At 37.0% G+C, this 23,033-nt stretch overlaps 6 protein-coding genes across 6 annotated transcripts; 5 read left to right on the plus strand and 1 right to left on the minus strand.

Moving 5' to 3' along the window:
* The first annotated feature begins 444 nt into the window (after positions 1-444).
* On the plus strand, positions 445-1,031 carry LOC133177545 (histone H3-like). The gene is made up of 2 exons (XM_061312514.1): positions 445-455; positions 620-1,031. The coding sequence occupies exons 1-2, from the start codon at positions 445-447 to the stop codon at positions 1,029-1,031; spliced, it is 423 nt and encodes a 140-aa protein (XP_061168498.1).
* Positions 1,032-4,455: 3,424 nt separating this feature from the next.
* LOC133177546 (histone H2A) lies at positions 4,456-4,833 on the plus strand. Its single transcript, XM_061312515.1, has one exon. It carries the CDS (start codon positions 4,456-4,458, stop codon positions 4,831-4,833), a length of 378 nt encoding a protein of 125 aa, XP_061168499.1.
* A 7,208-nt stretch (positions 4,834-12,041) lies between these two features.
* Positions 12,042-12,413, minus strand: LOC133177547 (histone H2B-like). Its single transcript, XM_061312516.1, has one exon. It carries the CDS (start codon positions 12,411-12,413, stop codon positions 12,042-12,044), a length of 372 nt encoding a protein of 123 aa, XP_061168500.1.
* A 255-nt stretch (positions 12,414-12,668) lies between these two features.
* On the plus strand, positions 12,669-13,046 carry LOC133177548 (histone H2A). The gene has a single exon (XM_061312518.1). The coding sequence runs from the start codon at positions 12,669-12,671 to the stop codon at positions 13,044-13,046; it is 378 nt and encodes a 125-aa protein (XP_061168502.1).
* A 2,186-nt stretch (positions 13,047-15,232) lies between these two features.
* Positions 15,233-15,820, plus strand: LOC133177549 (histone H1-delta-like). Its single transcript, XM_061312519.1, has one exon. The coding sequence runs from the start codon at positions 15,233-15,235 to the stop codon at positions 15,818-15,820; it is 588 nt and encodes a 195-aa protein (XP_061168503.1).
* A 1,226-nt stretch (positions 15,821-17,046) lies between these two features.
* LOC133177550 (histone H3) lies at positions 17,047-17,457 on the plus strand. Its single transcript, XM_061312520.1, has one exon. The coding sequence runs from the start codon at positions 17,047-17,049 to the stop codon at positions 17,455-17,457; it is 411 nt and encodes a 136-aa protein (XP_061168504.1).
* Positions 17,458-23,033: the final 5,576 nt, after the last annotated feature.

The following is a 23,033-nucleotide window of genomic DNA, read 5'->3' on the forward strand; positions in this document are numbered from 1 at the left end:
ATTTAATTATTTCATTCATTTAATTAATTATTCATTTATTTGTATTATTTGTTTTGTTCTTGTTTTTGCAACAGGGTAATTCCTGTTCATCCTATATGCACCATTCTGATTATCTGCAAGTATCATGATACTTAGTAATATTACTGGGCTTGTTCAGATAATGGTAGGAGGAAATAATGACAAGAAATATATAATATATATTTTTTCGAAAATGCATTTTGCTTCAATAACGAATTGAAAAATATTGTATATATATATAATAAATAATTCTATTTTCTATTTCAATTGACGTTACATTCATCCCCATTATTCACCATATATATATTTAAAAAAAAAATATTTGACTATATGTATCTGCAGTGAAATCATGTGTCAAAAACCGACTTGATTTTCTTTTTCTTTTGGGGCAATTCTGTGGATTGAAACTACCTACAGACGTAGCCAATGGTCATCTCGTTCACCTGACTAATCGTAGCGAGTGTTACTGCGGGCACCAGCCAATCGACTAAGCCGACTGGTAGACCGCAGCGATTTTCAACTTGAGCTTACAAAGATATATAAGTTCACGGCGCAACACTGCCACTTCATTCATTCGAGTTTGAATAATCTGAGGAGATAGCATGGCACGTACCAAGCAGACGGCACGAAAATCTACAGGAGGCAAGGCCCCCAGAAAACAGCTCGCTACCAAAGCTGCTCGTAAAAGCGCACCAGCCACGGGTGGCGTTAAGAAACCGCATAGATACAGGCCAGGAACTGTCGCCCTCCGTGAAATTCGGAGATACCAGAAGAGCACTGAGCTTCTCATCAGGAAGCTGCCATTCCAGCGCTTGGTCCGGGAAATCGCTCAGGATTTTAAGACCGACTTGCGTTTCCAGAGTTCAGCTGTCATGGCTTTACAGGAAGCAAGCGAAGCTTACCTTGTTGGTCTCTTTGAGGACACCAACCTGTGCGCCATTCACGCCAAGAGAGTAACCATCATGCCCAAAGACATCCAGCTGGCCAGACGTATTCGTGGAGAGCGTGCTTAATTTTAAGCTGTATTTCAAGTCCTAAAGCAAACGGCCGTTTTCACGGCCACCTACATTCTTCGAAAAGATGCCTTCTGTTCAGACGTTGAAACATCTCTGAAAATAATGTTGAATTATTTGGCCGAAATTAATAAATTTTATCAAATTCAGCGAACAATGCCCCCAAATTGGGAAAAAAAAAAAAAAAAAAAAAAAAAAAAAAATGTTGAGACACAATACATCCTTCAGTGAATATATCTGTGCCTTGCATATATATAATTACATAAATTATGAAAGAGCACAATGCTAGACAATTTCATAGTACTATTGTCATCATCAATTTGTTGTAGAAGTTGTCTACACATCTTGAAACTATATTTTGTACAAGTCCATCAACCTGCCCCTCTAGAATACATTCAAGAATTTTGCGAAATAAATTAGAAAATAGCACAATTATTTAAATAGAATATGATGGAATGTGTCGAAGCAAAAAATAATAACAGTATTACAACTTTATCTCATTAGTTCTACAGCTATGCACATATGCGAGTACATGCATTTCAGAACTGCAATTCCGTATTTCATTTATATTCAAAGTATGATTTTTATTGATTTCTAAACAACGTCAAATATAACGATATTCGTTCTAACGTGGCGTGTAATAAAATGAAAAAGGCTCATTTATAAAGCCGGTTTGGTCACTGCTTAAAGTTGCCTTTGAAAATTAACTGAGAAAAGAGGAAATCAAATAAATGATCACATCTATAACTAGATATCATAAATGAATGAGAATCAAAAGTTTCATTCAGCTTCTACATTTTGTATTATTTCGGTGTTATCTGTCACACCCCTTTCCTTTGAATAACTTAATCCCCACCCACCCACCCACGTTTTAATTATCATTCGGCAACAACGGTATTTATTTTGTTAAACTCAAAGCAAAAAATACTGAAATAAAAAAAATAACAACAACAAAACAAAAAATTGTGTATGTTTATCCTAAAAAATTATGATGCTGTCTGTCCTGCTTGATATAATTCCCCTCTCTCTCTTTATCATTTTTATTCATTTTCTGTCATGTTTTTTTTTTTTTTTTTTTTTGTTGTTGTTTTGTATACCAGTTTGTATAAAATGTATATATGTACCTCCACGTACCAATATTTTGGTTTAGGTGAATAAATTGAACATAAACTTGCCTATATGTGAAGAAATTAAAGAATCAAAATTAATTAAATGTGGTTAAAATTCCTGTGGGGCAAGAAATGTAAACATTCCCATCATGCCAAGCTGACCAATCGTAAAGCTTGTCACAATACCGCTTTGGTAACGTTCCGAACTTTTCAAAGCATCGTGCGCTCTCACGGGTCCTCAATTTGGACTATAAATTAGGCAATTACGCATGATCAGTTCATCAGAACAGTACTACTGACTGAACTTATAACATGTCTGGACGTGGCAAAGGAGGAAAAGGTCTTGGAAAAGGAGGCGCTAAGCGACACAGAAAAGTCTTGAGAGACAACATCCAGGGTATCACCAAGCCAGCCATACGCCGTCTTGCTCGCCGTGGTGGTGTCAAACGTATTTCCGGTCTCATCTACGAGGAAACTCGTGGAGTTCTTAAGGTTTTCTTGGAGAACGTGATCCGAGATGCTGTAACCTACACGGAGCATGCCAAGAGAAAGACCGTCACAGCTATGGACGTGGTCTACGCCTTGAAACGCCAAGGACGCACCCTGTACGGATTTGGAGGCTAAAGAATTCAGTTTGACAGTCAAGACAGAAGTTTAAAACAAACACAAACGGCCGTTATCACGGCCACCCAAATTTTTCGAAAAGATGCCTCTAAAACATCGTTAAGACAGACATTTACTTACTGAGTACTTGTTATACAGATATTCACTGTACAAAGTTGAATACAGAATGGTTGTAAGTGGTAAAATAAATACACAACAATAACAGAGTAAGACCCTTTATGTCGTAATATTTCCTCAAAACTATATACAGAGCAACAAATATGTATTGAATTTAGGTTTGGACAAGAAATATTGAATAAACACACACAAACAGTATATATTATTTAATTTTTTTTTATTATTATAATCATATATTAAAATAATAATGCTGCTGTCTTGAGTATTATTTTGAGGGATCGATCTACCGACAATGACAGGTACCAACTGGCGCTGAGTGACATGCTTTTTTTTCTTGTTTAACAATTATGACTAATGTTAGACAATTAATTGTCAATGTATAATTATCGCATTTTGGTCATTGCACTTTTATTGATGTATAATTACTGATTGAAAATTCCAATATGTCAATGTCAAAGAAAGGGGAGGGGGGGGGGTCTTGAATTTATTTATCTGTTTCATTGATATTAGCTGAATTGAGATACTTTATTATCAATTATATAATGTACGCTGATAATTAATTCAGTATACAGAGGACAAATGAACCAGGATTTTGTGTACATCAGATGGACCTCGCATGCTTGTATTTTATTTATATTTGAAGATACAGTTATTTCAGATATATGCTTGGTTGTACATTCAAGTTATTTGTGAATAAAATTTGGCTCTCATTCATATAATAATACCTACTTGTATTTCTTTATTTATCCTACTTCTGTTATTATAATCAGTTGTAAACAATGTGGGATTTTTATACGTTTGCCACTTTTACGAGCACATGCATTCACATTGTAACACTCGTACATATTATTTGTGTCTCAATAACGCATGTAATATGAAGGTATCTTTTCTAAAAAATTAGTTGGCCCTTAAAAGGGCCGTTTGGTGTGTGTACTTGCAAAATGAGATTATTTGCTGCTGGTGTACTTGGTGACGGCTTTGGTGCCCTCAGATACGGCGTGCTTGGCCAGTTCACCGGGCAGAAGGAGACGGACAGCAGTCTGGACCTCTCTGCTTGTGATTGTAGATCGCTTGTTGTAGTGGGCCAAACGAGAGGCTTCGGCAGCGATTCTCTCAAAGATATCGTTGACGAAGGAGTTCATTATGCTCATGGCCTTGCTGGAAACACCAGTGTCAGGGTGCACCTGCTTTAGGACTTTGTAGATGTAAATGGCATAAGATTCCCTCCTCCTCTTCCTCCTTTTCTTGTCTGTGCTCCTCGGTGTCTTGGCCTTGGTGACTGCTTTCTTGGCGCCTTTGGATCCGACTTTGGGTGGCATGATCTCAAGTTGACAGGTCAAACTGAAGAGATGAATAAAGTGAAATGGTAAAATTTACTATTTATATGCGAGTAGGAGGAGAAGCTTGTTACGGACCTCCGAGAAAACATTACTTGTTCGGATTTCACCTAAAGGCACAACAGAGCGACGCGTTAATTGGCTGCACCGTTGGATCCGCTTGGTTGTTTAAATTGGTGCGTGCGGGCGTCGCTGGATTATTCGTTGACTGTACACGAAAGAACATAACCGTTAAGAATGTCTGGACGTGGCAAAGGAGGCAAAGTGAAGGGGAAGGCCAAGAGCCGTTCTTCCCGCGCCGGACTGCAGTTCCCCGTGGGTCGTATTCACCGTCTGCTGAGAAAGGGCAACTACGCCGAGAGAGTGGGAGCAGGCGCTCCCGTGTACTTGGCTGCCGTTCTTGAGTACTTGGCCGCAGAAGTCTTGGAGTTGGCAGGCAACGCTGCCCGCGACAACAAAAAGACCAGAATCATTCCCCGTCATCTGCAGCTGGCCATCCGCAACGACGAAGAATTGAACAAACTCCTGTCCGGCGTGACCATCGCGCAGGGTGGTGTCCTGCCCAACATCCAAGCGGTGCTCCTTCCCAAAAAGACACAGAAAGCCGCCAAGTAAAAAGATCCTATAGTTGTGTTGTGTGCAGCACAAAACCAAACGGCCGTTTTCACGGCCACATAAGCTTTTCGAAAAGATACCTACATTACAAACGAGTTGAAACGTAAACAATTATTATAGCTAGAAAATAATAGAAACACACGAATTCAATAATTTTCAACACAGAACAGAGATCAAACATCAAAGAAAGTGTTATATATTTAATGATAAATAAATGTATTAAGTCAATAACAAAAGCAATAAATTTAAAAATTGACTCGCATGTATATTCGTATATGTACGTTTTTTCTTTCTCGTTATAGGCAGTTGAATCCAAACCTTATAGGCCTGCGTACAAATGTTGAATTCTCACTTATTACTTGAATGCTCACTCAACAAAGAGATAAGAAAAGAAAAAAAAAACCCATTTCATTGACCAATTAAGACTAGAAACTGCGGAAATCATCTAACATGGCGATCTAACTTTCAATTTTTTCCTTTAATACAAATATTTTTAAATATGATCATTATTTTATTAACATATTCAAAAGATCTGTAACTCCAGTTAAATCCTTAATGTTTCTTCTTCTTTTTTTTTTTCCCCCTCGCTATTGTTTTATATGATGATTATTTAGACAAAATTCCTAATTGATAAAATAGATAAAAGTGATGAATATAAGAATCTCATAAGAATAAGAAGATGTGGTTTATATTATGTCTTGAATGTTCTTATTCAAAAAAGTGTGCTTCCCATAATAAGAGTGAATAAAAGCAACTCGATGCCAGTTTCCGGATACTTACAGTACTAACACAATTAAACACTGGTAGTAAATTTTCTTTCGAATAGACTACCGATGCGAATGACTAAACGACATTTTTTTTAACACTTTACATTTATTGCGATGTCCATCACTGCGCCGTGCAGCACATCTGCATCGTCACGTGACATATAGATGCAGGGAATCATGATCTGCACGTGGAAAGTGTGCAACCAATTTGATGCTTGTATCAATGTATTGTATTGTCTTGTATTATATACTGGTTGTCTTGTTCAACTTGAAAGATATAGATTTTAAATACATTGGCTTTTGACCACATTCTGTTTATTTACATGTACTCAATTATTTGTGTGTGTAAATTACAAGAAACAAATTAATATCAATGAATAAGCTACTCCCATGATTCGCCTTGTTCGTCTCTCTCTGTCTCTCTCTTATGTATAACTACTAATTAAGTGAGTGTTCTACAATTATTAAATACACGCCCTTTTTATGTGATTTTTTTTTTTTTTCATGTAATTTACAAGGATGTCAGTTATGTATATTCTTATGATATAATTATACTGAGAAATTCAGACGTTGTACCACCGAATGTGGTACGTTACGTACGGTCTGGATCTTCCCGGTGTCCTCGGTGTTATAATTATAAAGTAGGTGTCATGTATTTAAATATTCGAAAAGAAATTATATGTTGTCCCTTTAAGGGGGTGAACATCCACTGATCTAGAAAGTATATTAGATATATATTTGAACATTCAACAATTTGTGAGATTCCGTGATTTCTCTTCATATGACCCTTTTGTTTGTTTGTTTGTTTGTTTTTTTTTTTGTTGTTTTGTTTTTGTTTTGTTTTTTTTCTCTCCATTTCATATGAAATGCAAGGCACACATCACTATCCATTGTGCGCGTGTTTGTGCCGAATGTTTGCATTTTCATTCGGATTTTAAGTAACATATAAGACAATTGAAAGAAATGTACATGTATGTTTTATCGCATAGCAATGTAGTAAGTACTTCAATCCCTTACTCGTGTTCTATTCCTCTTGTTTTCGTGTTTTAATCAAAATTAGTCGCTTCTGGGCTCCAGGGAACAGCGCATTTTCAGAATCAACAGACAATTCCTCCTTTAAAATGACAGATTAAGAACCTTAAACGGAAACAGTTATGTAGGAAAATATTTCAAGAAAACGCACAGTGACATATTTGAGAAAATTAAGTAAAATTGGGAGGACAATATCGGAAAAATTACAGGTATTGAAACACAAAGTTGGACGAGTTCAATCCTCTACGCTGTCGACAATTGGGGAGTTTTCACGGAGGTCCGCGCTCGCCGCCACTCAAATAAGGCCATCGGCGGAGGTGATTTCATTCATTTCCTTATCGTCGATAACGTCGTTCACATCAGTTGTAGAAAACAGGACAAAAAAATTATGGCAGACGCCGCACCAGCAAAATCCCCCGCCAAGAAGAAGGTTTCCAAACCCAAGACGGTCCCCGCCCATCCCAAGTACATCGAGATGATCAGCGCTGCTGTGGCTGCCCTGAAGGAGCGCGGAGGTTCCTCGAGACAAGCTATTCTCAAGTACATCATGGGCAACTACAAAGTCGGTAATGACGCCTCTAGTGTCAACACCCATCTGAAGATGGCCCTCAAGAACGGAGTCAAGAAGGGAGTTCTCAAACAGGCCAAGGGTACAGGTGCCAGTGGTTCCTTCAAGCTGGGAGAGAAGCCCAAGACGGAGAAGAAACCCAAGACCAAAAAAGTCACCAAACCTAAGGCTGCCAAGCCCAAGAAAACGACCAAACCCAAGAAGACAACCGGGGAGAAAAAGCCAACAGAAAAGAAAAAGGCTGTTAAGAAACCTGCAGCACCCAAGAAGGCCGAGTCTCCCAAGAAGAAAGCAGCTACTAAGTCTCCCAAGAAAGCCAAGGCAGCTCCAAAGCCTACGAAAACCAAAGCGCCCAAGAAAGCCACAGCCAAGAAGTCAAAAACCCCAAAGAAAGCCACCAAGGCGTAGGCTGCCAATTGTCTTAAACCAATTACAAAAGCCCTTTTCAGGGCTACCAACATTTTTAGAAAAGATGCCTCTATTACATACATGTACTAATGGAAACACAAAATGAATAAACAAGAAGTACACTTACCTATTACACATAGTTTATTTGTCTTCGACTGGAAGCAAATTACAAAGTCATGATAATATTAACATGCTGTTTCTGAGAAGAAGAAGAAACAAAAGTCAGTTTTTATTTTGTTTACATACCCTCCCTCAAGTAAATAAAATTTTACTTTTTCCACATCACAACGCCTACGCAAACTATATGGCCATTATTATTAGTGTTATCATTCTAGTATTTTTTTTTCTTTTCTTTTTTTTGAAGTTTTATTATTATTATTAATTTTCTTTATTTTATTTAATTTTATTTATTAATTTATTTTATTTATTTATTTATTATTATTATTATTATTGTTAATATTTTTTTTTCTTTTTTTTCCCCCCCACTTTATTTGGAATCAAATGTGGAACGAATGGAATAAAAGTTCATGCGTACCTATTGAAAGACAGATACATACATTCTTATTCGTTTCATTTATTTATTCTTTTCATTTATTCATTCATTCATTTATTTAATTATTCATTCATTTAATTAATTATTCATTTATTTGTATTATTTGTTTTGTTCTTGTTTTTGCAACAGGGTAATTCCTGTTCATCCTATATGCACCATTCTGATTATCTGCAAGTATCATGATACTTAGTAATATTACTGGGCTTGTTCAGATAATGGTAGGAGGAAATAATGACAAGAAATATATAATATATATTTTTCGAAAATGCATTTTGCTTCAATAACGAATTGAAAATATATGTATATATATATAATAAATAATTCTATTTTCTATTCAATTGACGTTACATTCATCCCCATTATTCACCATATATATATTTAAAAAAAAAATATTTGACTATATGTATCTGCAGTGAAATCATGTGTCAAAAACCGACTTGATTTTCTTTTTCTTTTGGGGCAATTCTGTGGATTGAAACTACCTACAGACGTAGCCAATGGTCATCTCGTTCACCTGACTAATCGTAGCGAGTGTTACTGCGGGCACCAGCCAATCGACTAAGCCGACTGGTAGACCGCAGCGATTTTCAACTTGAGCTTACAAAGATATATAAGTTCACGGCGCAACACTGCCACTTCATTCATTCGAGTTTGAATAATCTGAGGAGATAGCATGGCACGTACCAAGCAGACGGCACGAAAATCTACAGGAGGCAAGGCCCCCAGAAAACAGCTCGCTACCAAAGCTGCTCGTAAAAGCGCACCAGCCACGGGTGGCGTTAAGAAACCGCATAGATACAGGCCAGGAACTGTCGCCCTCCGTGAAATTCGGAGATACCAGAAGAGCACTGAGCTTCTCATCAGGAAGCTGCCATTCCAGCGCTTGGTCCGGGAAATCGCTCAGGATTTTAAGACCGACTTGCGTTTCCAGAGTTCAGCTGTCATGGCTTTACAGGAAGCAAGCGAAGCTTACCTTGTTGGTCTCTTTGAGGACACCAACCTGTGCGCCATTCACGCCAAGAGAGTAACCATCATGCCCAAAGACATCCAGCTGGCCAGACGTATTCGTGGAGAGCGTGCTTAATTTTAAGCTGTATTTCAAGTCCTAAAGCAAACGGCCGTTTTCACGGCCACCTACATTCTTCGAAAAGATGCCTTCTGTTCAGACGTTGAAACATCTCTGAAAATAATGTTGAATTATTTGGCCGAAATTAATAAATTTTATCAAATTCAGCGAACAATGCCCCCAAATTGGAAAAAAAAAAAAAAAAAAAAAAAAAAAAAAAATGTTGAGACACAATACATCCTTCAGTGAATATATCTGTGCCTTGCATATATATAATTACATAAATTATGAAAGAGCACAATGCTAGACAATTTCATAGTACTATTGTCATCATCAATTTGTTGTAGAAGTTGTCTACACATCTTGAAACTATATTTTGTACAAGTCCATCAACCTGCCCCTCTAGAATACATTCAAGAATTTTGCGAAATAAATTAGAAAATAGCACAATTATTTAAATAGAATATGATGGAATGTGTCGAAGCAAAAAATAATAACAGTATTACAACTTTATCTCATTAGTTCTACAGCTATGCACATATGCGAGTACATGCATTTCAGAACTGCAATTCCGTATTTCATTTATATTCAAAGTATGATTTTTATTGATTTCTAAACAACGTCAAATATAACGATATTCGTTCTAACGTGGCGTGTAATAAAATGAAAAAGGCTCATTTATAAAGCCGGTTTGGTCACTGCTTAAAGTTGCCTTTGAAAATTAACTGAGAAAAGAGGAAATCAAATAAATGATCACATCTATAACTAGATATCATAAATGAATGAGAATCAAAAGTTTCATTCAGCTTCTACATTTTGTATTATTTCGGTGTTATCTGTCACACCCCTTTCCTTTGAATAACTTAATCCCCACCCACCCACCCACGTTTTAATTATCATTCGGCAACAACGGTATTTATTTTGTTAAACTCAAAGCAAAAAATACTGAAATAAAAAAAATAACAACAACAAAACAAAAAATTGTGTATGTTTATCCTAAAAAATTATGATGCTGTCTGTCCTGCTTGATATAATTCCCCTCTCTCTCTTTATCATTTTTATTCATTTTCTGTCATGTTTTTTTTTTTTTTTTTTTTGTTGTTGTTTTGTATACCAGTTTGTATAAAATGTATATATGTACCTCCACGTACCAATATTTTGGTTTAGGTGAATAAATTGAACATAAACTTGCCTATATGTGAAGAAATTAAAGAATCAAAATTAATTAAATGTGGTTAAAATTCCTGTGGGGCAAGAAATGTAAACATTCCCATCATGCCAAGCTGACCAATCGTAAAGCTTGTCACAATACCGCTTTGGTAACGTTCCGAACTTTTCAAAGCATCGTGCGCTCTCACGGGTCCTCAATTTGGACTATAAATTAGGCAATTACGCATGATCAGTTCATCAGAACAGTACTACTGACTGAACTTATAACATGTCTGGACGTGGCAAAGGAGGAAAAGGTCTTGGAAAAGGAGGCGCTAAGCGACACAGAAAAGTCTTGAGAGACAACATCCAGGGTATCACCAAGCCAGCCATACGCCGTCTTGCTCGCCGTGGTGGTGTCAAACGTATTTCCGGTCTCATCTACGAGGAAACTCGTGGAGTTCTTAAGGTTTTCTTGGAGAACGTGATCCGAGATGCTGTAACCTACACGGAGCATGCCAAGAGAAAGACCGTCACAGCTATGGACGTGGTCTACGCCTTGAAACGCCAAGGACGCACCCTGTACGGATTTGGAGGCTAAAGAATTCAGTTTGACAGTCAAGACAGAAGTTTAAAACAAACACAAACGGCCGTTATCACGGCCACCCAAATTTTTCGAAAAGATGCCTCTAAAACATCGTTAAGACAGACATTTACTTACTGAGTACTTGTTATACAGATATTCACTGTACAAAGTTGAATACAGAATGGTTGTAAGTGGTAAAATAAATACACAACAATAACAGAGTAAGACCCTTTATGTCGTAATATTTCCTCAAAACTATATACAGAGCAACAAATATGTATTGAATTTAGGTTTGGACAAGAAATATTGAATAAACACACACAAACAGTATATATTATTTAATTTTTTTTTATTATTATAATCATATATTAAAATAATAATGCTGCTGTCTTGAGTATTATTTTGAGGGATCGATCTACCGACAATGACAGGTACCAACTGGCGCTGAGTGACATGCTTTTTTTTCTTGTTTAACAATTATGACTAATGTTAGACAATTAATTGTCAATGTATAATTATCGCATTTTGGTCATTGCACTTTTATTGATGTATAATTACTGATTGAAAATTCCAATATGTCAATGTCAAAGAAAGGGGAGGGGGGGGGGTCTTGAATTTATTTATCTGTTTCATTGATATTAGCTGAATTGAGATACTTTATTATCAATTATATAATGTACGCTGATAATTAATTCAGTATACAGAGGACAAATGAACCAGGATTTTGTGTACATCAGATGGACCTCGCATGCTTGTATTTTATTTATATTTGAAGATACAGTTATTTCAGATATATGCTTGGTTGTACATTCAAGTTATTTGTGAATAAAATTTGGCTCTCATTCATATAATAATACCTACTTGTATTTCTTTATTTATCCTACTTCTGTTATTATAATCAGTTGTAAACAATGTGGGATTTTTATACGTTTGCCACTTTTACGAGCACATGCATTCACATTGTAACACTCGTACATATTATTTGTGTCTCAATAACGCATGTAATATGAAGGTATCTTTTCTAAAAAATTAGTTGGCCCTTAAAAGGGCCGTTTGGTGTGTGTACTTGCAAAATGAGATTATTTGCTGCTGGTGTACTTGGTGACGGCTTTGGTGCCCTCAGATACGGCGTGCTTGGCCAGTTCACCGGGCAGAAGGAGACGGACAGCAGTCTGGACCTCTCTGCTTGTGATTGTAGATCGCTTGTTGTAGTGGGCCAAACGAGAGGCTTCGGCAGCGATTCTCTCAAAGATATCGTTGACGAAGGAGTTCATTATGCTCATGGCCTTGCTGGAAACACCAGTGTCAGGGTGCACCTGCTTTAGGACTTTGTAGATGTAAATGGCATAAGATTCCCTCCTCCTCTTCCTCCTTTTCTTGTCTGTGCTCCTCGGTGTCTTGGCCTTGGTGACTGCTTTCTTGGCGCCTTTGGATCCGACTTTGGGTGGCATGATCTCAAGTTGACAGGTCAAACTGAAGAGATGAATAAAGTGAAATGGTAAAATTTACTATTTATATGCGAGTAGGAGGAGAAGCTTGTTACGGACCTCCGAGAAAACATTACTTGTTCGGATTTCACCTAAAGGCACAACAGAGCGACGCGTTAATTGGCTGCACCGTTGGATCCGCTTGGTTGTTTAAATTGGTGCGTGCGGGCGTCGCTGGATTATTCGTTGACTGTACACGAAAGAACATAACCGTTAAGAATGTCTGGACGTGGCAAAGGAGGCAAAGTGAAGGGGAAGGCCAAGAGCCGTTCTTCCCGCGCCGGACTGCAGTTCCCCGTGGGTCGTATTCACCGTCTGCTGAGAAAGGGCAACTACGCCGAGAGAGTGGGAGCAGGCGCTCCCGTGTACTTGGCTGCCGTTCTTGAGTACTTGGCCGCAGAAGTCTTGGAGTTGGCAGGCAACGCTGCCCGCGACAACAAAAAGACCAGAATCATTCCCCGTCATCTGCAGCTGGCCATCCGCAACGACGAAGAATTGAACAAACTCCTGTCCGGCGTGACCATCGCGCAGGGTGGTGTCCTGCCCAACATCCAAGCGGTGCTCCTTCCCAAAAAGACACAGAAAGCCGCCAAGTAAAAAGATCCTATAGTTGTGTTGTGTGCAGCACAAAACCAAACGGCCGTTTTCACGGCCACATAAGCTTTTCGAAAAGATACCTACATTACAAACGAGTTGAAACGTAAACAATTATTATAGCTAGAAAATAATAGAAACACACGAATTCAATAATTTTCAACACAGAACAGAGATCAAACATCAAAGAAAGTGTTATATATTTAATGATAAATAAATGTATTAAGTCAATAACAAAAGCAATAAATTTAAAAATTGACTCGCATGTATATTCGTATATGTACGTTTTTTCTTTCTCGTTATAGGCAGTTGAATCCAAACCTTATAGGCCTGCGTACAAATGTTGAATTCTCACTTATTACTTGAATGCTCACTCAACAAAGAGATAAGAAAAGAAAAAAAAAACCCATTTCATTGACCAATTAAGACTAGAAACTGCGGAAATCATCTAACATGGCGATCTAACTTTCAATTTTTTCCTTTAATACAAATATTTTTAAATATGATCATTATTTTATTAACATATTCAAAAGATCTGTAACTCCAGTTAAATCCTTAATGTTTCTTCTTCTTTTTTTTTTTCCCCCTCGCTATTGTTTTATATGATGATTATTTAGACAAAATTCCTAATTGATAAAATAGATAAAAGTGATGAATATAAGAATCTCATAAGAATAAGAAGATGTGGTTTATATTATGTCTTGAATGTTCTTATTCAAAAAAGTGTGCTTCCCATAATAAGAGTGAATAAAAGCAACTCGATGCCAGTTTCCGGATACTTACAGTACTAACACAATTAAACACTGGTAGTAAATTTTCTTTCGAATAGACTACCGATGCGAATGACTAAACGACATTTTTTTTAACACTTTACATTTATTGCGATGTCCATCACTGCGCCGTGCAGCACATCTGCATCGTCACGTGACATATAGATGCAGGGAATCATGATCTGCACGTGGAAAGTGTGCAACCAATTTGATGCTTGTATCAATGTATTGTATTGTCTTGTATTATATACTGGTTGTCTTGTTCAACTTGAAAGATATAGATTTTAAATACATTGGCTTTTGACCACATTCTGTTTATTTACATGTACTCAATTATTTGTGTGTGTAAATTACAAGAAACAAATTAATATCAATGAATAAGCTACTCCCATGATTCGCCTTGTTCGTCTCTCTCTGTCTCTCTCTTATGTATAACTACTAATTAAGTGAGTGTTCTACAATTATTAAATACACGCCCTTTTTATGTGATTTTTTTTTTTTTCATGTAATTTACAAGGATGTCAGTTATGTATATTCTTATGATATAATTATACTGAGAAATTCAGACGTTGTACCACCGAATGTGGTACGTTACGTACGGTCTGGATCTTCCCGGTGTCCTCGGTGTTATAATTATAAAGTAGGTGTCATGTATTTAAATATTCGAAAAGAAATTATATGTTGTCCCTTTAAGGGGGTGAACATCCACTGATCTAGAAAGTATATTAGATATATATTTGAACATTCAACAATTTGTGAGATTCCGTGATTTCTCTTCATATGACCCTTTTGTTTGTTTGTTTGTTTGTTTTTTTTTTTGTTGTTTTGTTTTTGTTTTGTTTTTTTTCTCTCCATTTCATATGAAATGCAAGGCACACATCACTATCCATTGTGCGCGTGTTTGTGCCGAATGTTTGCATTTTCATTCGGATTTTAAGTAACATATAAGACAATTGAAAGAAATGTACATGTATGTTTTATCGCATAGCAATGTAGTAAGTACTTCAATCCCTTACTCGTGTTCTATTCCTCTTGTTTTCGTGTTTTAATCAAAATTAGTCGCTTCTGGGCTCCAGGGAACAGCGCATTTTCAGAATCAACAGACAATTCCTCCTTTAAAATGACAGATTAAGAACCTTAAACGGAAACAGTTATGTAGGAAAATATTTCAAGAAAACGCACAGTGACATATTTGAGAAAATTAAGTAAAATTGGGAGGACAATATCGGAAAAATTACAGGTATTGAAACACAAAGTTGGACGAGTTCAATCCTCTACGCTGTCGACAATTGGGGAGTTTTCACGGAGGTCCGCGCTCGCCGCCACTCAAATAAGGCCATCGGCGGAGGTGATTTCATTCATTTCCTTATCGTCGATAACGTCGTTCACATCAGTTGTAGAAAACAGGACAAAAAAATTATGGCAGACGCCGCACCAGCAAAATCCCCCGCCAAGAAGAAGGTTTCCAAACCCAAGACGGTCCCCGCCCATCCCAAGTACATCGAAATGATCAGCGCTGCTGTGGCTGCCCTGAAGGAGCGCGGAGGTTCCTCGAGACAAGCTATTCTCAAGTACATCATGGGCAACTACAAAGTCGGTAATGACGCCTCTAGTGTCAACACCCATCTGAAGATGGCCCTCAAGAACGGAGTCAAGAAGGGAGTTCTCAAACAGGCCAAGGGTACAGGTGCCAGTGGTTCCTTCAAGCTGGGAGAGAAGCCCAAGACGGAGAAGAAACCCAAGACCAAAAAAGTCACCAAACCTAAGGCTGCCAAGCCCAAGAAAACGACCAAACCCAAGAAGACAACCGGGGAGAAAAAGCCAACAGAAAAGAAAAAGGCTGTTAAGAAACCTGCAGCACCCAAGAAGGCCGAGTCTCCCAAGAAGAAAGCAGCTACTAAGTCTCCCAAGAAAGCCAAGGCAGCTCCAAAGCCTACGAAAACCAAAGCGCCCAAGAAAGCCACAGCCAAGAAGTCAAAAACCCCAAAGAAAGCCACCAAGGCGTAGGCTGCCAATTGTCTTAAACCAATTACAAAAGCCCTTTTCAGGGCTACCAACATTTTTAGAAAAGATGCCTCTATTACATACATGTACTAATGGAAACACAAAATGAATAAACAAGAAGTACACTTACCTATTACACATAGTTTATTTGTCTTCGACTGGAAGCAAATTACAAAGTCATGATAATATTAACATGCTGTTTCTGAGAAGAAGAAGAAACAAAAGTCAGTTTTTATTTTGTTTACATACCCTCCCTCAAGTAAATAAAATTTTACTTTTTCCACATCACAACGCCTACGCAAACTATATGGCCATTATTATTAGTGTTATCATTCTAGTATTTTTTTTTCTTTTCTTTTTTTTGAAGTTTTATTATTATTATTAATTTTCTTTATTTTATTTAATTTTATTTATTAATTTATTTTATTTATTTATTTATTATTATTATTATTATTGTTAATATTTTTTTTTCTTTTTTTTCCCCCCCACTTTATTTGGAATCAAATGTGGAACGAATGGAATAAAAGTTCATGCGTACCTATTGAAAGACAGATACATACATTCTTATTCGTTTCATTTATTTATTCTTTTCATTTATTCATTCATTCATTTATTTAATTATTCATTCATTTAATTAATTATTCATTTATTTGTATTATTTGTTTTGTTCTTGTTTTTGCAACAGGGTAATTCCTGTTCATCCTATATGCACCATTCTGATTATCTGCAAGTATCATGATACTTAGTAATATTACTGGGCTTGTTCAGATAATGGTAGGAGGAAATAATGACAAGAAATATATAATATATATTTTTCGAAAATGCATTTTGCTTCAATAACGAATTGAAAATATATGTATATATATATAATAAATAATTCTATTTTCTATTCAATTGACGTTACATTCATCCCCATTATTCACCATATATATATTTAAAAAAAAAATATTTGACTATATGTATCTGCAGTGAAATCATGTGTCAAAAACCGACTTGATTTTCTTTTTCTTTTGGGGCAATTCTGTGGATTGAAACTACCTACAGACGTAGCCAATGGTCATCTCGTTCACCTGACTAATCGTAGCGAGTGTTACTGCGGGCACCAGCCAATCGACTAAGCCGACTGGTAGACCGCAGCGATTTTCAACTTGAGCTTACAAAGATATATAAGTTCACGGCGCAACACTGCCACTTCATTCATTCGAGTTTGAATAATCTGAGGAGATAGCATGGCACGTACCAAGCAGACGGCACGAAAATCTACAGGAGGCAAGGCCCCCAGAAAACAGCTCGCTACCAAAGCTGCTCGTAAAAGCGCACCAGCCACGGGTGGCGTTAAGAAACCGCATAGATACAGGCCAGGAACTGTCGCCCTCCGTGAAATTCGGAGATACCAGAAGAGCACTGAGCTTCTCATCAGGAAGCTGCCATTCCAGCGCTTGGTCCGGGAAATCGCTCAGGATTTTAAGACCGACTTGCGTTTCCAGAGTTCAGCTGTCATGGCTTTACAGGAAGCAAGCGAAGCTTACCTTGTTGGTCTCTTTGAGGACACCAACCTGTGCGCCATTCACGCCAAGAGAGTAACCATCATGCCCAAAGACATCCAGCTGGCCAGACGTATTCGTGGAGAGCGTGCTTAATTTTAAGCTGTATTTCAAGTCCTAAAGCAAACGGCCGTTTTCACGGCCACCTACATTCTTCGAAAAGATGCCTTCTGTTCAGACGTTGAAACATCTCTGAAAATAATGTTGAATTATTTGGCCGAAATTAATAAATTTTATCAAATTCAGCGAACAATGCCCCCAAATTGGAAAAAAAAAAAAAAAAAAAAAAAAAAAAAAAAAAATGTTGAGACACAATACATCCTTCAGTGAATATATCTGTGCCTTGCATATATATAATTACATAAATTATGAAAGAGCACAATGCTAGACAATTTCATAGTACTATTGTCATCATCAATTTGTTGTAGAAGTTGTCTACACATCTTGAAACTATATTTTGTACAAGTCCATCAACCTGCCCCTCTAGAATACATTCAAGAATTTTGCGAAATAAATTAGAAAATAGCACAATTATTTAAATAGAATATGATGGAATGTGTCGAAGCAAAAAATAATAACAGTATTACAACTTTATCTCATTAGTTCTACAGCTATGCACATATGCGAGTACATGCATTTCAGAACTGCAATTCCGTATTTCATTTATATTCAAAGTATGATTTTTATTGATTTCTAAACAACGTCAAATATAACGATATTCGTTCTAACGTGGCGTGTAATAAAATGAAAAAGGCTCATTTATAAAGCCGGTTTGGTCACTGCTTAAAGTTGCCTTTGAAAATTAACTGAGAAAAGAGGAAATCAAATAAATGATCACATCTATAACTAGATATCATAAATGAATGAGAATCAAAAGTTTCATTCAGCTTCTACATTTTGTATTATTTCGGTGTTATCTGTCACACCCCTTTCCTTTGAATAACTTAATCCCCACCCACCCACCCACGTTTTAATTATCATTCGGCAACAACGGTATTTATTTTGTTAAACTCAAAGCAAAAAATACTGAAATAAAAAAAATAACAACAACAAAACAAAAAATTGTGTATGTTTATCCTAAAAAATTATGATGCTGTCTGTCCTGCTTGATATAATTCCCCTCTCTCTCTTTATCATTTTTATTCATTTTCTGTCATGTTTTTTTTTTTTTTTTTTTTGTTGTTGTTTTGTATACCAGTTTGTATAAAATGTATATATGTACCTCCACGTACCAATATTTTGGTTTAGGTGAATAAATTGAACATAAACTTGCCTATATGTGAAGAAATTAAAGAATCAAAATTAATTAAATGTGGTTAAAATTCCTGTGGGGCAAGAAATGTAAACATTCCCATCATGCCAAGCTGACCAATCGTAAAGCTTGTCACAATACCGCTTTGGTAACGTTCCGAACTTTTCAAAGCATCGTGCGCTCTCACGGGTCCTCAATTTGGACTATAAATTAGGCAATTACGCATGATCAGTTCATCAGAACAGTACTACTGACTGAACTTATAACATGTCTGGACGTGGCAAAGGAGGAAAAGGTCTTGGAAAAGGAGGCGCTAAGCGACACAGAAAAGTCTTGAGAGACAACATCCAGGGTATCACCAAGCCAGCCATACGCCGTCTTGCTCGCCGTGGTGGTGTCAAACGTATTTCCGGTCTCATCTACGAGGAAACTCGTGGAGTTCTTAAGGTTTTCTTGGAGAACGTGATCCGAGATGCTGTAACCTACACGGAGCATGCCAAGAGAAAGACCGTCACAGCTATGGACGTGGTCTACGCCTTGAAACGCCAAGGACGCACCCTGTACGGATTTGGAGGCTAAAGAATTCAGTTTGACAGTCAAGACAGAAGTTTAAAACAAACACAAACGGCCGTTATCACGGCCACCCAAATTTTTCGAAAAGATGCCTCTAAAACATCGTTAAGACAGACATTTACTTACTGAGTACTTGTTATACAGATATTCACTGTACAAAGTTGAATACAGAATGGTTGTAAGTGGTAAAATAAATACACAACAATAACAGAGTAAGACCCTTTATGTCGTAATATTTCCTCAAAACTATATACAGAGCAACAAATATGTATTGAATTTAGGTTTGGACAAGAAATATTGAATAAACACACACAAACAGTATATATTATTTAATTTTTTTTTATTATTATAATCATATATTAAAATAATAATGCTGCTGTCTTGAGTATTATTTTGAGGGATCGATCTACCGACAATGACAGGTACCAACTGGCGCTGAGTGACATGCTTTTTTTTCTTGTTTAACAATTATGACTAATGTTAGACAATTAATTGTCAATGTATAATTATCGCATTTTGGTCATTGCACTTTTATTGATGTATAATTACTGATTGAAAATTCCAATATGTCAATGTCAAAGAAAGGGGAGGGGGGGGGTCTTGAATTTATTTATCTGTTTCATTGATATTAGCTGAATTGAGATACTTTATTATCAATTATATAATGTACGCTGATAATTAATTCAGTATACAGAGGACAAATGAACCAGGATTTTGTGTACATCAGATGGACCTCGCATGCTTGTATTTTATTTATATTTGAAGATACAGTTATTTCAGATATATGCTTGGTTGTACATTCAAGTTATTTGTGAATAAAATTTGGCTCTCATTCATATAATAATACCTACTTGTATTTCTTTATTTATCCTACTTCTGTTATTATAATCAGTTGTAAACAATGTGGGATTTTTATACGTTTGCCACTTTTACGAGCACATGCATTCACATTGTAACACTCGTACATATTATTTGTGTCTCAATAACGCATGTAATATGAAGGTATCTTTTCTAAAAAATTAGTTGGCCCTTAAAAGGGCCGTTTGGTGTGTGTACTTGCAAAATGAGATTATTTGCTGCTGGTGTACTTGGTGACGGCTTTGGTGCCCTCAGATACGGCGTGCTTGGCCAGTTCACCGGGCAGAAGGAGACGGACAGCAGTCTGGACCTCTCTGCTTGTGATTGTAGATCGCTTGTTGTAGTGGGCCAAACGAGAGGCTTCGGCAGCGATTCTCTCAAAGATATCGTTGACGAAGGAGTTCATTATGCTCATGGCCTTGCTGGAAACACCAGTGTCAGGGTGCACCTGCTTTAGGACTTTGTAGATGTAAATGGCATAAGATTCCCTCCTCCTCTTCCTCCTTTTCTTGTCTGTGCTCCTCGGTGTCTTGGCCTTGGTGACTGCTTTCTTGGCGCCTTTGGATCCGACTTTGGGTGGCATGATCTCAAGTTGACAGGTCAAACTGAAGAGATGAATAAAGTGAAATGGTAAAATTTACTATTTATATGCGAGTAGGAGGAGAAGCTTGTTACGGACCTCCGAGAAAACATTACTTGTTCGGATTTCACCTAAAGGCACAACAGAGCGACGCGTTAATTGGCTGCACCGTTGGATCCGCTTGGTTGTTTAAATTGGTGCGTGCGGGCGTCGCTGGATTATTCGTTGACTGTACACGAAAGAACATAACCGTTAAGAATGTCTGGACGTGGCAAAGGAGGCAAAGTGAAGGGGAAGGCCAAGAGCCGTTCTTCCCGCGCCGGACTGCAGTTCCCCGTGGGTCGTATTCACCGTCTGCTGAGAAAGGGCAACTACGCCGAGAGAGTGGGAGCAGGCGCTCCCGTGTACTTGGCTGCCGTTCTTGAGTACTTGGCCGCAGAAGTCTTGGAGTTGGCAGGCAACGCTGCCCGCGACAACAAAAAGACCAGAATCATTCCCCGTCATCTGCAGCTGGCCATCCGCAACGACGAAGAATTGAACAAACTCCTGTCCGGCGTGACCATCGCGCAGGGTGGTGTCCTGCCCAACATCCAAGCGGTGCTCCTTCCCAAAAAGACACAGAAAGCCGCCAAGTAAAAAGATCCTATAGTTGTGTTGTGTGCAGCACAAAACCAAACGGCCGTTTTCACGGCCACATAAGCTTTTCGAAAAGATACCTACATTACAAACGAGTTGAAACGTAAACAATTATTATAGCTAGAAAATAATAGAAACACACGAATTCAATAATTTTCAACACAGAACAGAGATCAAACATCAAAGAAAGTGTTATATATTTAATGATAAATAAATGTATTAAGTCAATAACAAAAGCAATAAATTTAAAAATTGACTCGCATGTATATTCGTATATGTACGTTTTTTCTTTCTCGTTATAGGCAGTTGAATCCAAACCTTATAGGCCTGCGTACAAATGTTGAATTCTCACTTATTACTTGAATGCTCACTCAACAAAGAGATAAGAAAAGAAAAAAAAAACCCATTTCATTGACCAATTAAGACTAGAAACTGCGGAAATCATCTAACATGGCGATCTAACTTTCAATTTTTTCCTTTAATACAAATATTTTTAAATATGATCATTATTTTATTAACATATTCAAAAGATCTGTAACTCCAGTTAAATCCTTAATGTTTCTTCTTCTTTTTTTTTTTCCCCCTCGCTATTGTTTTATATGATGATTATTTAGACAAAATTCCTAATTGATAAAATAGATAAAAGTGATGAATATAAGAATCTCATAAGAATAAGAAGATGTGGTTTATATTATGTCTTGAATGTTCTTATTCAAAAAAGTGTGCTTCCCATAATAAGAGTGAATAAAAGCAACTCGATGCCAGTTTCCGGATACTTACAGTACTAACACAATTAAACACTGGTAGTAAATTTTCTTTCGAATAGACTACCGATGCGAATGACTAAACGACATTTTTTTTAACACTTTACATTTATTGCGATGTCCATCACTGCGCCGTGCAGCACATCTGCATCGTCACGTGACATATAGATGCAGGGAATCATGATCTGCACGTGGAAAGTGTGCAACCAATTTGATGCTTGTATCAATGTATTGTATTGTCTTGTATTATATACTGGTTGTCTTGTTCAACTTGAAAGATATAGATTTTAAATACATTGGCTTTTGACCACATTCTGTTTATTTACATGTACTCAATTATTTGTGTGTGTAAATTACAAGAAACAAATTAATATCAATGAATAAGCTACTCCCATGATTCGCCTTGTTCGTCTCTCTCTGTCTCTCTCTTATGTATAACTACTAATTAAGTGAGTGTTCTACAATTATTAAATACACGCCCTTTTTATGTGATTTTTTTTTTTTTTCATGTAATTTACAAGGATGTCAGTTATGTATATTCTTATGATATAATTATACTGAGAAATTCAGACGTTGTACCACCGAATGTGGTACGTTACGTACGGTCTGGATCTTCCCGGTGTCCTCGGTGTTATAATTATAAAGTAGGTGTCATGTATTTAAATATTCGAAAAGAAATTATATGTTGTCCCTTTAAGGGGGTGAACATCCACTGATCTAGAAAGTATATTAGATATATATTTGAACATTCAACAATTTGTGAGATTCCGTGATTTCTCTTCATATGACCCTTTTGTTTGTTTGTTTGTTTGTTTTTTTTTTGTTGTTTTGTTTTTGTTTTGTTTTTTTTCTCTCCATTTCATATGAAATGCAAGGCACACATCACTATCCATTGTGCGCGTGTTTGTGCCGAATGTTTGCATTTTCATTCGGATTTTAAGTAACATATAAGACAATTGAAAGAAATGTACATGTATGTTTTATCGCATAGCAATGTAGTAAGTACTTC

This window comes from Saccostrea echinata, unplaced genomic scaffold, assembly GCF_033153115.1.
Source record: "Saccostrea echinata isolate AGI-Se365-2 ecotype Australia unplaced genomic scaffold, CSIRO_AGI_Sech_v1 ptg000164l, whole genome shotgun sequence".
Lineage (NCBI taxonomy): Eukaryota > Metazoa > Mollusca > Bivalvia > Ostreida > Ostreidae > Saccostrea > Saccostrea echinata.